The sequence below is a fragment of the Pinus tabuliformis genome, chromosome 3_2, assembly GCF_031772625.1.
Source record: "Pinus tabuliformis cultivar Carrire ecotype Pingquan chromosome 3_2, CPIR1, whole genome shotgun sequence".
Lineage (NCBI taxonomy): Eukaryota > Viridiplantae > Streptophyta > Pinopsida > Pinales > Pinaceae > Pinus > Pinus tabuliformis.
The window spans coordinates 1122201187-1122219427 of NC_142302.1; the positions used below are offsets into that span (position 1 = coordinate 1122201187).

The window sequence follows — 18241 nt, forward strand, 5'->3', positions numbered from 1 at the left end:
CAACCTCACTGTGGCTATCTCTGCCTCTTTGCAATGCACTCTTCGGATCTGGAAAAACTTTCCTCTAGACTCATTGTCTCTGCCCCTCAGTCTTTGCTTTGATCTTTGGCTCTTCGACAACTGTTGCTGCTCTCTAGAAATTGATCTGTCAAGGAAATCGAACTACTCAAGTGTTTTCAGTGTATTCTCCAAGTGCCCATCAACTTCTTATAATCTTCTGTTAGAGCACCAACGACCAAGATTAAAACTTAATCAAGGGCCAAGATCATATCAGAGTCAATCTATGTGACTTTCTAGAGAATTCTCACCTTGATTTAATTAATTATGAGTAATTAACTAGTCTTCCTAAGTTTAGACTTGGGAAACATTAAAAAATAGGTTAATAATCTAATTAAGTCATCTCTAGGTTGAATTTCCAAAAACAATTTCTAGGTTATGGAGATCTCATGTATTCTAGCCTCTCCACGAAGTTTCGTGGCTAGAACACATCTGATGCTACAAAAACAAACAAAAAGGGGATGGGGAGGCTAACTCCTTGTGGACCTAATGGAAAAATGTGGACCTAGACGGGAAATATGTGGAAAGGGTTTATAATGAGTGGAGGGGAAGTGATGTATGTGGTTTCAGGAAGCGAGACCAACAACCAAAATCAAGATTTCCCATGCAATGCCACCCCTAAAGCTAGTAGCCAATAAACGAGATCCCATGAGACTAGGATACAAGGTTAACCACCAAATTGGACAAAGGGGACAAAAGTATGAACCAAGCCCATTCTTTTCGTTGAAATCCCCCCGTTAATCCATGCCCAAAACTGTCCGTGATAAGTAAGCAAAAATACCCATCTACATAATGGAAGCCATACCTTTGGGTTGGAAGGCCCACCTTCAAACATATGATCATAACAAATGGGTGAGGCACATAATGGCGAGCTCAGGTGGCAGAGACGATGGCACATCAAGCTATTTGGTGGTTGCAAGGGGTTGTTGGCTACCGGTTGAAGATAATATAGGAGAAAAATTTCTCCCATGGTTGTCACCCGTAGGTGGTGGGTAATAAGGCTGAGGCATGGTTAAGCTCAGGAGAGATTGCAGTCATGTGCGAGTAGTGTTGGAAATTGTAACTAGATTCGGTCTTCATTTAATGTATTTGAGTCATCATGAAATGTACTTGTCAAAAGAATAAAGAAAAGAATTTTTATTAATGTAACAATGACTTATTAAAGCATGTGTTTCATGCTTGGGTCATCATTATATTAGTCAAAGTCCCCATTGTGGATTCCTAAGATTAATATTGAGTTTAAGAGACCCTTCTTGGGCTTTTGAATCATGTAAAAAGGTTTACTATTGAGTCAAATATAATTTATGTATCCTCCACACCAAGTCGGCCTAGAAGAGATCAAGTCGGCCTAAGGACACTAATTCGACCTCACTTGGAGCCTATAAATAGAAGCAAGTCGAAGTCATTTGGAGCATATCATCTCAAGCTAGTTCGATATCTCAAGAGAAGTTGGAGAAGTGCGAAGTAGGTTGAAGTGGGTCTAAGGAATTTGAAGGAAATGCGAGTTTGGGAAAGTCTAAGGAGAAGAAGAAAATTGAACTTTTGCTGCATCTCTCTCTCTGTTTTATGCGCTAGTTTGGGAGATCGAAGTCTTCCAAGTTTCACTGATGCGGAAAGCTGGTGCCTAGTCGAAGTTGCTGGAAAGGAGGTCGAAGATCTGGGAGGCTGACTTGGTGTGGAGGGAAGGTTTGGTCCTTGTCTATGGTGAAGAGTCTCAAAGAATACTATTGAAAGGAAGAATTTTCTTGACTGGGTTTTGTTTTTCCCTGGCATAGTGCCTGCATCTTGTGTCTCTTGTTTTTGTGATCTTCATACACACATAATATGGTAATTGCTTGATGAAAGATAAGATAATAAAGAAGTAAAAGAAGCCAACACACTCACAAGTAATTATCAAGAAAGGAGAATCAAGCCCTAATATAATTGCTTTGATTTTCCAACATGTTATCGGAGCTAAGTTTAGGAAAAGTCAAAGATCACTTTGTTGACATGGATTCTCCCTCTCTGATGAACTACATAAGAATGGGTATCAACACTGCTGGAAGCTGGATCAAGAAGGTCATCTACTACTTATTCAACAAGGTCAAAAGTCAAGGATTCTTGGCTGCGCTTATAGGTTCTCTTAATGATGACAATGCATGGATCATTGATAGTGGAGCATTGAGACACATGATAGAAGAAAGTAAACAACTTCATACATTATCAAAGGAGCCGTATTCTCATGCAGTGGAATTGGGTGACGACAAAAGCTATGATGTTAGAGGCCTGGGATCAACATCGTTGAAGCTGGATAATGGATTGAAGTTGCACCTCAACAACATTCTATATGTTCTAGGTTTGAAAAGGAATTTGCTTTGTATTTCTTGTTTAGAAGATAAAGGGGAAAGAGTTGCTTTTGTTGATGGAAAAGTTTTGGTTTGGGGAAAAGACTCTAGCATTGATAAAGCTAGGGTTATTGGAGTTCGTGAAGGAAGCCTTTATAGAGTCATTACACCACCTCCTCAAGCTTTGGTTCATATGGAAATAAGTCCCATTGAGCTATGGCATAGGAGGTATGGTCATCTACATTATAAGGTCATCCCTACTCTTAGTCAATTGGTTCATGGTATTCCCAATATGAAGTTAGATCATGAAGGTGTGTGCAAGGGATGCTCTTTGGGAAAACATACAAGAAAGCCATTTCATAATAGTGAAACTAGGTCTAAAGAAATATTAGACCTCATTCATTCTGATGTGTGTGGGCCCATGTCTGACAAATCACTTGGAGGTCATCTCTACTATGTGACATTCATTGATGATCATTCTAGAAAGACATGGCTCTACCTTCTCAAAATAAAAGATGAAGTATTTGATAAGTTCAAGGAGTTTAGGGCCGAAGTGGAAACCCTAACCGAAAGAAAGATAAAAACTATAAGGTCTGACAATGGTGGGGAATACACTTCTAAGGAATTGATTGCATATTGTAAGGAAGCAGGTATTAAGAGGGAGCTCATTGTTCCCTATTATCCCGAACAAAATGGATTGGCCGAAAGGAAGAATAGGTCAATTGAAGAAGGCATTCGAACTATGCTCCTTGATCAAGACCTACCAAAATTCTTATGGGGAGAAGCAACAATGACAGTTGTATACATTCAAAATAGAAGTCCTCATAAGAGTCTTGATAATACAACACCCAAAGAAGTATTCACAGGAAAGAAGCCGAGTGTGGATCACCTCTGAATCTTTGGAAGTCCAACATACATCCATGTTCCGAAAGACAAGCGAAAGAAGTTGGATTCTACAAGTATCAAGGGAATATTCGTTGGATATAGTCTCTCTTCAAAAGCATATAGAATCTACATCAAGGAAGGAAGATATATTGAAGTAAGCAGGGATGTCATATTTGATGAAAATCAAGCATACAAGAAATCAAAAGATATTCCTATTGATTCTGATGATGAAGAAGTTCCCATATTTGAAGAAGTTCATCATGAAAACTCTACTACAAATCTCAAAGGAGGACCAAGTGAGCCTATTCAATCGGTGGTCATCCCAACCACAAGGAAAATGCCAAATTGGTTAAAAGCTACATTAGAAGATGTTGAAGGACATGAAGCTGCGAAAGGAACCTTCAGGGAAAGAAAGAGACTGAAGAGATATTCTGGTTATGTTGCATATATGACGAAATTGATTGAATCCGAACCATCTACATTCAAGGAAGTTGCGCATCAAGAGGTTTGGAAGAAAGCAATGCAAGAATAATATCAATCCATCATGAAGAATGGGGTTTGGGAAATCGTTCCTAGACCTAGTGACAAATCAGTTGTCACATCCAAATAGTTCTATAAGGTTGAACATGTTATTGATGGAAGTATAGACAAGTACAAAGCAAGATTCGTTGCAAGGGGTTTCTCTCAAAAGGAAGGCATTGATTATGAAGAAACCTTTGCACCCACAACAAGGTACACTACCATTAGATTGTTGGTTTCATTGGCTGCTACAATGGGGTGGAATATCCATCAAATGGATGTGAAGACCGCATTTATGAATGGGACCATTGATGAGGAAGTGTACATCGAACAACCCGAAGGCTTTGAAGTTAATAGCAGGGACTCTCATGTTTGCAGACTTAAGAAGGCCATATACCGTTTGAAGCAAGTACCTAGGGCATGGTATGCCAGGATGGATGCATATCTACTTAGAATTGGGTTCGTGAAGAGTTTTGCTGATCTGAATCTCTACATCAAGGTCATGAATGATGAGCCGCCATTATTCTACAATATGTGGATGATCTATTGATCACAGGTGTGGAAGGAATAATTCAAGAGTGCAAGAAGATGTTGGTAGCTGTTTTTGAAATGAAGGATCTAGGATTGATGCACTATTACCTGGGTCTAGAAGTATGGCAGAGACCTGGGGAGATATATTTGGGGCAAGGAAAGTAAATCATTAAGTTGTTGCAGAAATTTGGGATGATGGATTCCTAGCCGATGACTACTCCTATGATCACTAATCTCAAGAAGTTGAGGGACTCTGACTCTAGTCTCGTGGATCTTACCTCCTATTAATAGTTCGTGGGTTCCCTAATGTATATGGTAAATACTAGGCCAGATATATGTTTTGCAGTAAACATTCTTAATCAGTTTCAGTTGGAGCCCCGTCATGATCACTGGATAGCTGCCAAACATATATTGAGGTATCTTCGTGGCACTATATATCACTGCCTAAAGTATGATAGTAAGGAATTCAAGCTAATTGGCTTCACAAACTCTGCTTGGGGTGGCAGTGAGACTGATGGAAGAAGCACCACCGGAAGGTGTTTTAATATAGGAGTTGCTATGATCTCATGAATAAGTAGAAAGCAAGATCCCATTGCTTTAAGTACTGTCGAGGTAGAATATGTGGCTGCATGTGAAGTAGGAAAGGAGGATGTTTGGTAAAAGAAGCTTCTGACAAATTTGTTCGAAAAGTCTTTGGGTCCTATTGTGATTAATTGTGACAATCAAAGTTGTATCAAGATGTCTGAAGATCTCGTGTTTCATGCTAGAATGAAACATATCAACAATAAGTTCCACTTTATTAGGAACCTGGTACAGGATGGGATCGTGAACTTGGAGTATGTCTCGACAGATGAACAGGTAGCAGACATACTAACAAAGGCTCTTCCTAATAAGAAGTTTGAGTATCTGAGGAACTTGCTTGGTTTGGTAGACATTGCTAATTGTATTGATGATAAGGAAATGGAAGAGATTTGTTGAACCTTTGCGAGTGAAACATTGCCTGGGAGGACATCTGTCCGACACTTTGTGTTGATATCTAGGTCCCAAAGTAGGGAAGATGGCGTAGGTCGTAGAGCTCTGACCATGGATATGCACCTAGCTCCCTTGGTTGGTGGTTAGGTTAGAAAGTAAGCCTAATGGTACCTAGAGGGGCTGAAAGCTTGAGTCCACCTTATTCCCACTTGGATAGATTTCCCTGGTCAGGGATCTAGTTTGTGGCATTGTGGTGCCTAAATTGATGAGAGACCAATGGATAGATTGCCCTGGTCAGGAATCTAGTCCACACTCCATGGCATTGTGGTGCCTAAAGTTCTTCATTGTTCATATAGTTTGAGATCTTCCATTGTATTTGTATATAATGAATACCTCCCTAGTTAAGAGAGAGTGTTGGAAATTGTAACTACGTTCAGTCTTCATTTAATGTATTTGAGTCATCAGGAAATATACATGTCAAAAGAATAAAGAAAAGAATTTTTATTAATGTAACAATGACTTATTAAAGCGCGAGTTTCATGCTTGGGTCATCATTATATTAGTCAAAGTCCCCATTGTGGACTCTTAGGATTAATATTGAGTTTATAGAGTTGTTGTATATTCAAAGTGACCCTTCTTGGGCTTTTGAATCATGTAAAAAGGTTTACTATTGAGTCAAATATAATTTATGTATCCTCCACACCAAGTTAGCCTAAGGACACTAATTCGACCTCACATGGAGCCTATAAATAGAAGCAAGTCGAAGTCATTTGGAGCATATCATCTCAAGCTAGTTCGATATCTCAAGAGAAGTTGGAGAAGTGCGAAGTAGGTTGAAGTGGGTCTAAGGAAGCTGAAGGAAGTGCGAGTTTGGGGAACTCTAAGGTGAAGAATAAAATCGAACTTTTGGTGCCTCTCTCTCTCTCTCTGTTTCATGCCATAGTTTTGGAGATCGAAGTCTCTCAAGTTTCACTGATGCCAGAAGCTATTGCCTTGTCGATGTTGCTCGAAAGGAGGTCGAAGATCTGGGAGGCTAACTTGGTGTGGAGGGAAGGTTTGGTCTTTGTCTATGGTGAAGAGTCTCAAAGAATACTATTGAAAGGAATAATTTTCTTGATTGGGTTTTCCCCTCGAGGAGGGTTTTTCCTTGGCATAGTGCCTACATCTTGTGTCTCTTGTTTTTGTGATCTTCATACACACATAATATGGTAATTGCTTGATGAAAGATAAGATAATAAAGAAGTAAAAGAAGCCAACACACTCACAAGTAATTATGAAGAAAGGAGAATCAAACCCTAATATAATTGCTTTGATTTTCCAACAAGTAGTGCACAAGAGAAGGGACTCGAGGAGCTTACATATACAGATATGCGTTTACACTGGGGGTCTTGGGCGGAGGTCCCATTAACGGTATACAATATTACTTGTTAAGGCACAGGGAAGGCTGGAGGCCTTTAGTGCCAGGGGTTTGAACTAGATCCTGATATGCCCATATGAACAAGCATTATGACTGAGTGTTGGAGGGGAGGTGATCCGAGTCATTAATCGCAGACTGTTGCAACTGCAACTCGATGACCCCGAGACTTTTACCCAGAGGTTTTAAGTGGAGGCTTGTTTGGGACTCCCGAGATTTAATTTCCGGGGTGATGTGGCATTGTGGGGTGACTACCTGACTCAATCTGGACTGTTGGTGCTGTAAACAACTTCTCACCATTGGATGGACCCTAGAGGTCTGGTACCTCAGAGGTTTCAAAAGGAGGCCAAGGCAGAACTCTCGAGATTTTCTTCTCAGGGTGACGTGGCCATTGTAGGCTCGATGAAATGGAAATCGACGACAATGATGGGTAATGGGTGCATAATGTCAGAGGGGGAGGGACTTGTCGCATAGTCCATGTAACCCTGGCACCATATGAAATTCCTGAGGTATTTCTCCCCGAATGGCATGGCATCTGGGTCCCTTTGGTTGGATCCGTGTTAGATAGCGTGTACCATACACCGATTGCCTTGGAGAAGCCTTGTCATATATAAACATAAGCTCCATGTAACCCGGAGGTATCCCAAGTAGCATTGCGATGGGAAGCACTAGGATAATTAGGTCAGGGTGTGTGGTGTTGAAGGCCGACACAATGGTTATATGCAATATGAATATATATAAACATATGGGGCCTGACTATATTATAGTGTATGCATATGTGTTTACACCCGACTCTTGGATGTGGAAAAACCTGTCATGAATGGATCAACCACTGCTATGTGGGTGATGACATGAATAGTAGGACAGGATGACCAAACAAAGTTTAATTGACCAATCTTTGAGGGATCATATCGTTTGATCCCAAAATCCAATTAAGGTAAATTTTATATCGTTGGAAAGGTCTCGACGAGACGAACACAACAACGTCATCCATTTTAAGCTCCAAGGAAGTTAAAAAAGGTCGAAAATTTTGGACCCCATTTCCATAACTGGACTTTGGAGGGTGGGTCAGCAGAGTAACTACCTCCTTCTACCCTTAGTAGGAACTGGGGATAGTAAGGGGTATGTTACAGGAACCAATTAAAATTATGTAAAATAGAAAAGAGAGAGCCCGGGGGTTGAATACATAGTTTACAAGAGAAATCACTGTTAAAAGAACAATAATGAATCTAATAAATTAATTCATAAAATGGGTGGAAAATTGGTCAAATTAATTAAAAACTCATATTAATACTAATTTAAGAAAAGTGAGGGGATTACGTCAATAAGGTTAAAAATGAAAATATACATATTTTAATTATTAATAAAATTTCAATATAGAAAAGGTTAAATAATAAATTACAAAGAAGGAAGGGTATCGAATAAAATAAAGAGATTATATATTCAAGATGGTTGACTTTGAGATCAAACAATTTATTGGGGTTTTTCTTTTATCTACTTTCTTTATTTACAAAGAATTTTTTTACAAGCAAGCTAAAGGCACAAGTTACAACTATGTGGTCTTCTTTTTCCTTTATAGTGGTTAACATTCTCGTAGAAAAGTTTGAAGCTTTATCCCTTAACAAATTCCATCTCAAGCCTAAATGTTGGTTTTGGTTTGTTGACACTTTTATCATCTCCATGTGGCCATTCATCCATTTATGCATTTTTGACTACCTAAATAGCATATCTCCTCACATTCAAATCACTATGGAAACTCAAAAGAACATTTCTATCCTTTTTCTAGATGTTTTAGTCACTTATCAACCATTTGGCTTCCTCTCCCACCAAGTTAATAAAAGGGGACTCATATTGATAGATACCTTCATGCCTAATTCCACCACCATCCAACTCAAAATTCCATTGTTCTTGAAACTCTTGTAACTAGAATTAATTTTTCTCCCCACCTCCTTCATAAATGAATGCGCCACCTAGTTGTTCTATCTCCCAAATTAAAAAGCCTTTCAGTGTGTTGAAAATTTGGTAGCTCAGGGATGGATTTAAAAAATAGAAAGTCTAAAAATAGAATTTCCAAAAAATAGAATTTAAAAAAATAGAAAGTCTAAAATATGACTTTCCAAAAATAGTAAATCATGATGCATTAATTGGTAATCAATTATTGTCGATGGAAAATCCCTTATGATCATCAATCAATCCTAATAGTTCAATTTCAACTTAATCATCAATATTATTATTATTATTCTTATGATACTATTATATTATTATTAAAAAGAAATTCAAGTCTCTCAATCATGGCTCTCAATAATGTTCTTTTACACTCTCATTAATGCCCTTACACTCTCTTTCTCCCATTTAAAGACTCGTCATAAAATATTCCTCTTACGCATGTCATAAAAGATTCCTCCCAACCTCTCATCTAAGGCATGTGTTGCCTCTCCATAATGGAATTCGAATTGTCCCTCCTTAATGGCATGATTTACTTTTCCCTAAATGGCAAATGTAACTCCTCCTCAAAGAATGCATATTGCTCCTCCTATATATATGTGTATCATATCATTTCACCTCACTTACTTGTGAATTGTGAATTCAAACTTGAGAGAGAGTTGGAGAGACTTGAAGGAGATTGTGAGAGAGAGAGACTTGGAGAGTAAGAGCAAAACTTGGTGAGCCAAGGTTGATTATGTGTTTGCTTTAGTTGCTGCTACCAGTGATCTTCATGCTACAACTTGTTCAGATTTGGGTGAACTTTCTCATTCTCTTGATCTGTCATTGTACTGTGTATCTCTGTTGAGCTATTGATATCTAATAGAAGAAGAATTTGGTTGGGTTTTCCCCTTGTGGGTTTTTCCCTGGTTATTGGACCTAAATTCTTTGTGTTTCATTGTGTTTTTGGTTGTTTTCTATTGTGCATATGGTTTATGTTCTATCTACAATTGCTTAACTAATATTGTAGCATAAATAAGTTTTGTAATAAGCGATTGTTATAACGAAGAACATAAAAATTTCAACATGATATTAAAACTTTGGTGAAGACAAGCTTCATTCGCAACTCTCTTTTTGCTGGAATATCTCTTGTTGTCTGTTTCATTTGCAACTCTTTTCTACTGAAATATCTCTTGTTGTCCGCTCCATTTGCAACTCTCTTTCTGCTGAAATATCTCTTTCTATCCCTTCTACTTGCAATCCATTTTTCTACTGAAATATCCTTTCTCATTTGCTGTTGAACGATCACTTGTTGCCCCTTCTTTCTAACTGCTGAAATCTTATTTGTTGTTCCTTCCTTGCTGTTGAAATTTTATTTGTTGCTCCTTGTTGCTGAAATAAGATCTTAATTGTTGTCCTATTTGCCACTGAAAGCAGAACCATAATCAGAGTATTTTCTTTTTTTATGCTCTTTCTAGTTCTCCTCTCCAGCAGATTCTTGTGACAACTGGTTGGTTGATAGTGGTGCTTCAAGGCACTTTACTGGTTGTAAAGAAGTTCTCTCAAATTTGATTGAGAAGGAGATCGATTTGAAAATTATACTTGGAGAATATTCTACATATCCTATAAAGGGATTTGGTTATGCTTCTTTTTATCTGGATCCAGAAGTTTTGTATGTACCCGATTTAAAATTAAGGTGTTGCATGTGTTTGATAATTATGGTTTTGGTATTTGTTGATGCATGTAAAAGTAAAGAATAGTTTTACTTCTGTTTAGGCATGTGCAAAAAAATGATGCCTTGAAAAAAAATATAATGCATAGAAGGTTATGAAAGAATAACTGATAGAAATTGAATATTGAAGATAGATTGATTTTGATTCTCTCACATTATATGAGAAATGACATAATCTTATGGGTTTTGGTAATTTTGATATTAGAGTTTACTGAAAATAGTGGTTGTAGGTAAGGATCATGAATTTTGCAAAAGATGGAATGATAGTTTTCTAAACTAACCTCTTTTGCAGTGAACAAAGATGGATTATAACTAATATCACTGGAGGCAATGAAGTCAATATTTATAATTATTACTACATACCTTCACTCTGGGATCAACATATGAAGATCTTTGTAAAATCAATGGAATACCTATCTATGCATTGATTCATGATATGTAGTCATCAATATAAACCGTGGCACCAAAAGTTTACTCATCTTCACTATTAAGCATTACCTCATGTGAGAAAGATGGTTTCTGAAATACTTGAGATTAGAGTGGATCATGATGGAGTTTGTCAAGCGGTGTTCAAGAAGACGCATTTCTTTTGCCAATGACATATTTATGATAGACAATGGTAACCTATAGAGGCAGGATCAAGAGAGAGGTAGCAACTTCCTTCAATCCCCATTAAAAAAGAAAGTATTTTCAAGTCTTATGTTGTTTGTTTGTGTCACTGCTCTTGTTTAGATTTATCTCTATGGATCATTGATTATTCTTCCTGCATGAATATTTGAATGATTCTTTCACTAACTTATTGATGAGGATGCGATCAACAAAAACAGATCTTGAAGATCACCAGGGTGTAGAATAGTGCAGGAAGAGTAAAATCTAGAGGAAGTTGGTGCAAGGATAATGAAAGAGCCACTCTCACATCTAGAAAAGAAAGAGGCCTGCCTCATCACCAGGTATATTTTCATTATGTTTATTTATTTTGTTATCATTGCTATTGCTCTTGTTCTGGAATCAACAGGTACATTTGATGAATGTGAGAACCAAGTCATCGGTATTGAGATTGAGGAAGATGTCGAGCCATCCCATGATTTAAGTGACACATGAAATGGACAAGAGCTCAAGACTTTTGCAAGGAAGCTGGAATCAAGAAAAAGACCATCGTACCATAACCCAAAACAAAATGGGCACTTAAGGATCTTTCACTGCCCTGTTTACTTTCATGTTCTAAAAGAAAAGAGTACCAAGATGGAAGCTTCAAGTAAGAAAGGTATGATTGTTGGTTATTGTGAAAATTCTAAAGCTTACAGAATATATGTACATGGACAAAGAAATATAGAGTTTAGCAAAGACATAACATTTGATGAAGATGCAACTCTTTGAAAAGCCATAGACACTCCTCCTGCTAATGTTAAAAGACAAGATGATGCCTTGGATGCACAAGAAGATCCCAAGCTTGAGCCTGATCTTGCTGATGAAGCCATGGATCCTATGGACTCCTTGGATCCTTCTCCATGTGCTAGAAAGAGATGATTATGGCTTTGTGACACTTTACAGGATGTTGATAGACATGTTGCTCCCCGATGTTAATTTTAGGTATGTTCTATGCTTAGAGCAATTTATTTCAAGTTTCACAGTTAGCTCCATATCTTTTCCAGATTAGCAACCACATCAGCATTAAAGTAAACTGCAGATAGAGCATAAACATAAATCACAAAAGACAAGCCATGACAAGGGGACACAATATGTGGCGCTAGCTAGGGACAAACCCCAATGTGGGTAAACTCTTGATCAATTCTTCTTATATGTTCTTCAATAGTTCAGCAGAGAGAGAGAGAGAGAGTACGTTTACGACAGAAGTCAACACTTTGACTTAACTAGATAAGAGCATAGATCATCTCTAAGAAGATGATACATGAGATCAGTTGAAGACATGCTGCTTCAACTAATTATCCAAGGTGACTCCTTCACCTATCATTGTGTTGCATTTCGTCATCATGATGCACCTCACCACGCTGCACCATGCTGCACCCATCATCACTATGTTGCATCTCATCATGCTTCATTAATTATGAATGTACCCATCACTGTACTGCATTATGTGCCATTGCTGCACCTTGATTGCTTGTTGTCCCTTGCTTGCTTGTTGTCCCTAGCATGCTTGTTGTCCTTAGCATGCTTGTTGTTGCATGCTAGCTGTAACATTGCATACTTGGTGTATTTGTTGCTAAGTACCATACAACTATCCCAATGTTAGTTAGTTGTCCCTTGCATGCTGCTCTCCATCGGAGACAGATGCTCCCGCTGTTTCGGCAGTTCCCGGCAGTTTTGGCAATTCCAGCTATTCCCAGCAGTTCCGGCAATTCCGGTTGTTCCCGACAGTTCCGATAGTCTCGGCAGTTCCGGCTTTTCCAGCAGTTTCGGCATTTCCGGCTTTTCTAGCAGTTCTGGCTTTTACAGCAGTTCCGACATTTCCGACTTTTCTGGTAGTTTCAGCTTTTCTGGCATTTCTGGCATTTCTGGCTTTTCTGGTAGTTTCGGCTTTTCCAGCCTTTCCGGCAGTGCCGTCTTTTCTGGTAGTTCTGGCTTTTCCAGCTTTTCTGGCAGTTCTGGCTTTTTTGGCTTTTTTGATAGTTCTGGCTTTTCCAGTAGTTCCGGCTTTCTGCCCTCTGGATCAGGGCAACGTTATTCCTTAGGATCTCTCCTCCTACTAAAACCCAAAGACAAGTAGAGAGAGGAAGAGATCCCAAGTGTGTTGAAATGACTTAAAGGCCACCTCTATTTATACTAAAACGTTGAGCACATGTGGGGTTTATTTGGTTGCTGGCCGACCTTGACGAATTGTCTTATAACGCAAATAAATTCATAACTCCATGAATACTTATCGGAATCAGATGATCTTTAGATCAATCCTACACCTCTCGATGAGAGGGATCCAAGAAAAATATCAGCTGCCATAAATAAGATGACCCACATGGAGTTTGGCCCTAGTTGCCAATTTTAACACTCCCTCTCAACTAGGGAGAACTGCATCCGTTGATCCATATGTCGGACTGTACTATCTCTGCCATCAGTGCCCTGCACTGCTCTGATCTGCTGAACTCTGCCCTGCTTTGATCTACTGAGCTCTGCTCTGGTGAACCATGAAGAAGAAGAATTGATCGAGAATGTCTCATACCATTCTCTACTGACCCGAGGTCAGTTTCATATAAAGAGAGTGTGTCACATCACTCTTACTGACCCGAAGTCAGCTTTATTGATCCCAAAGCAATATCACAAGAGAGTGTCTCAAACCACTTTCATTGATCCCAGATCAGTTTCATTGATCCCAGATCAATGTCACAAGAGAGTGTCTCAAACCACTCATACTGATCCCAGATCAGTTTCATTGATCCCAGATCAATGTCACAAGAGAGTGTCTCAAACCACTCATACTGATCCCAGATCAGTTTCATTGATCCCAGATCAATGGAGGTCATCCTAGCATAGGGAGTATGGTAGATACAACGATGCGTCCATCAATAGTACTACTATGGTCCATATCCTCATTTCCCTGCTCATTGATCATATGAGAGGTACTTCCCATGAGTCCCAGACTGCATGGGTAGGATGCCTCAACAAGAGAACTAATCATCATATCCACAGGAGAACGAATCATCCTGTCAGTGGATGCCACAGAGAACTAATCATCCTGGCCCACAGGAGAACTAATCATCCTGTTCCACAGTCGCCACGGAGAACAAATCATCCTGGCTCACATGAGAACTAATCATCCTGTTCCATGGTCGCCACGAAGAACAAATCATCCTAGCCCACAAGAGAACTAATCATCCTGTTCCACAGTTGCCACGGGAGAACTAATCATCCCAGCCCACAAGAGAACTAATCATCTCGTTCCACAATTTCCACGGGAGAACTAATCATCCCGGCCCACAGAAGAACTAATCATCCTGTTCATAGCGCACCACCAGGGGAGGGTGAGTCGCCCTGTGGTCATATGTTGCTCCAGTAAGTACCCCAAGCCCCCCCAGAGCTCCCAAAGCTCAATGCATGCAACATGCAGGACCCTTATAAGAAGGTATCTCAACGACTCCAAGTCGTTCGGGAAAGTCACAGATTTGACCTTTTCTTGGGGCTTTGACAAAATGTCTGCGACCTGTACATCAGTCTCAATGTGATGGGGCCTCCTCGCTCATCGACTTACCATATCACAAATAAGGTAGTATCTGATGTCTATCTTCTGAAGCAATCATCGAATACGAGATTCCTCAATAATCGAATCCCCCCTTTGGTTGTCACAGAGAATCACAGTGGTATTCATCATGTGTACAAACAGCTCACTTAAGAGCTTCTGCAACCATGCAGCTTCACACGAGATCATACTCGTAGCTATGTATTCGGTCTCGGCGGTGCTTATAGCAATCGACTTCTACTTCCTGCTCATCCATGATATCGAAGCAGAATCCAAAGAGAACCAACACTGAGAAGTGCTCTAGTGATCCTCCACACTGCCTGCCCAGTCAGCATTCGAATAATCATGCAGTTTCATATTTCCGACAGTGTATCTCAATCCATGAGAGATTGTGCCCCGAAGATATCTCAGAAGATTCTTGGCACCAATCCAGTGAGGCTCAACCAAATACGAGCTCACCATGCTAACTGCAAAACATAGGTGCAGACAGAAGTTCACCAAGAACATCAACGCGAATGAGTTTATGAAACTCAGAGGCATTTCCCAAATCTGGTCCGAGATCACTATCATATAACTTCTGAAAGTTAAGATCCTCGAGGTAGTCACAGGCTTGCAGTTTATCATTCCACATCCAGAATCCAGCTCCCTCTTACTTCTGCAAATGAGAGGGTCTGCACCTGTCAGAAATAGGTCGTCCTCATAAGGTGTCGGTATGAGAGGTCTATCATCCACAACCTTCGAGTAATGGTTTGGATCGGTTTCACTCCTAGTGAATCTCAGCTTCATCAGACAACTATCAATCCTCTCATACTACGCCCGGGGTGTTTTGCTTCAAGCCATAGAGGGCTTTCTTCCACCTGTATACATGAGATTCCCGATCATGAATCTCAAACTCCTCGGGTTGTTCCAAACCTGTGGACCTGCTGCATGAGGGGAATGGTGCCCTTATAATATTTTCCTTTGGTACATCTCAGACATGTACCTTCATGCTCTACTTGAATTCAGACATCCCTATCACCATTTGACTCACATCAGGTAGGGCCCCATAGGTAGACCTTTGGTGTTATAGGTGCGATATGTCAATTGACATGATCCCCAATGGACCATCCTGCAACTTGATACAAATTGCCAACCCTGAACCCATGAGAAAAAGCATCTTTGCAAATTATATTTTTTAATACGTAACTTTCCATCGATGAATTCCACCCTAATACCTTTGACTTCCATTTTCGAGATGGACACCAGGTCCTTCTTGTGATCAGGTACATAAAAGAGATTCTATAAATGAATCGAGTTACCCTTATTCAATTGAGAGTTAACATTCCCTACACCCTTTCCGGGATAGGTGGCATCGGCTCCAAGTATAATCCCATGATTGTTTCCATCTCTACCAAATTAGAGAGTGCACCCATCTATCCGATGAAGTGTCTTGAAGCACTACAATCTATAATCCAGATTCCCAGAGAATCTGAAGGAGAGGGCCAATACAAGATAACGCTTCTTTATCTTATCAAAAACAACATTTGATTCTTCATACCGAGGGTTCCTTGCTTTCTATAAGAGTCGGCCATTTCCTTGATGACCTGCATTACCTGTCATTCGTTTGATCCTTGAAGATGTCCCTGGAATGATTGTTATCATCATCAAGTGATGTGTCCCTGCCATTTGGACACTCCTTCGCATAATGGCCAAACTAGTTATTTGCTTTTCCTTCCACCCTAAGATCCAGTCTTCCAATGAAGTGATCTTTAGGTAGGCCATATTCCGCTGCGCCATTCTGATAATATTCTCTACTTCGACTTCACCCTTGGTGAATTCGAAGAGGGATGAGGAATCCACTGATCCTTTTGTCCTTTCCCAACTGTCTTCGGTGATTGCTCTTTCACTCTTGCTTGGGCATTGTCTTCACCTCAGCTCTAATACCATGTTAATTTTAGGTATGTTCTATGCTTAGATCAATTTATTTCAATTTTCATAGTTCGCTCCATATCTTTTCCAGATTAGCAATCACATCAGCATTAAAGTAAACTGCAGATAGAACATAAACATAAATCGCAGAAGACAAGCCAAGACAAGAGGACACAAGATGTGGCGCTAGCTAGGGACAAACCCCAATGTGGGGAAACCCTTGATCAGTTCTTCTTATATGTTCTTCAATAGTTCAGCGGAGAGAGAGAGAAAGAGAGAGAGAGAGAGAGAGTATGTTTACAACAGAAGTCAACACTTTGACTTAACTAGATAAGAGCATAGATCATCTCTAAGAAGATGATACATGAGATCAGTTGAAGACATGCTTCTTCAACTAATTCTCCAAGGTGACTCCTTCACCTGTCGTTGTGCTGCATTTCGTCATCATGCTACACCTCACCGCGCTGCACCATGCTACATCCATCATCACTATGTTGCATCTCATCACGCTTCATTAATCATGACTGTACCCATCACTGTACTGCATTATGTGCCATTGCTGCACCATGTTGCCATCCTGACCTATGTGTTGGTTGCACCTTGCTTGCTTGTTGTCCCTTGCTTGCTTGTTGTCCTTAGCATGCTTGTTGTTGCATGCTAGTTGTCCCTTGCATGCTAGCTGTAACATTGCATGCTTGGTGTATTTGCTACTAAGTACCATACAACTGTCCCAATGTTAGTTAGTTGTCCCTTGCATGCTGCTCTCCATCGGAGACAAATGCTCCGGCTGTTTTGGCAGTTCCTGGCAGTTCTGGCAATTCCGGCTGTTCCTGACAGTTCCGGTTGTTCCCGGCAGTTCTGGCAGTCCCAATAGTTTCGACTTTTCCGACGGTTTTGGCAGTTCTAGCATTTCCGGCTTTTTCGGCAGTTCCGGCTTTTCTGGCAGTTCCAGCTTTTCCGGCAGTTCCGGCTTTTCCAGTAGTTCTGGCTTTTCCGGCAGTTCCGACTTTTCCAGTGTTTCCGGCTTTTCCGGCTTTTCCGGCAGTTCCGACTTTTTCGGAAGTTCTGACTTTCTGCCCTCTGGATCAGGGCAACGTTATTCCTTAGGATCTCTCCTCCTACTAAAACCCAAAGACAAGTAGAGAGAGGAAGAGATCCCAAGTGTGTTGAAATGACTTGAAGGCCACCTCTATTTATACTAAAACGTTGAGCACATGTGGGGTTTATTTGGTTGCTGGCCGACCTTGACGAATTGTCTTATAATGCAAATAAATTCATAACTCCATGAATACTTATCGGAATCGGATGATCCTTAGATCAATCCTACACCTCTCGGTGAGAGGGATCCAAGAAAAATATCTGCCACCATAAATAAGATGACCCACATGGAGTCTGGCCCTAGTTCCCAATTTTAACACGCAAGGAACCTTCAGAGAAAGCAAGAAACCATGTCGGTTCCCTAGGATATGTTGTAGCCATGAGCAACATTATTCATGTTGAACAATGCACTTTTGAAGAAGCAGTGAAAGATCAAGTGTGGAAAGATGCAATGGCTGAAGAATATGAGTCCATCATTCATAATGATGTATGGGAAGTGGTTCCAAGACCACAGGGTAAATTTATTGTGTCTTCTAAATGACTATATAAAATTAAACATGGTGCTAATGACAATATTGAAAAATATAAAGCTAGATTTGTGGCCAAAGGTTTCTCTCAGAAAGAGGGAATACACTATTATGAAATATTTGCACTTATTGGCCATTACACAACTATCCAATCTATTATGGCTC

The 18241-nt window shown here is 39.9% G+C and overlaps 1 protein-coding gene across 4 annotated transcripts in view; it reads left to right on the forward strand.

The window, feature by feature from the left end:
- The window catches only part of LOC149184619 (protein SUPPRESSOR OF GENE SILENCING 3 homolog), a 204675-nt gene that overhangs the window by 115168 nt on the left and 71266 nt on the right, over positions 1 to 18241 (forward strand). The window contains exon 6 of one of the 4 annotated variants that reach the window (XM_089417627.1): positions 10650 to 10828. The exons of the other annotated variants lie outside the window; for them this stretch is intronic. Within the exon in view, the coding sequence (XP_089273753.1) occupies positions 10650 to 10785 (136 nt within the window). The 3' untranslated portion in view covers positions 10786 to 10828. Of the gene's footprint in view, positions 1 to 10649; positions 10829 to 18241 lie in introns of those variants that run through there. 4 annotated transcript variants of the gene reach the window in all.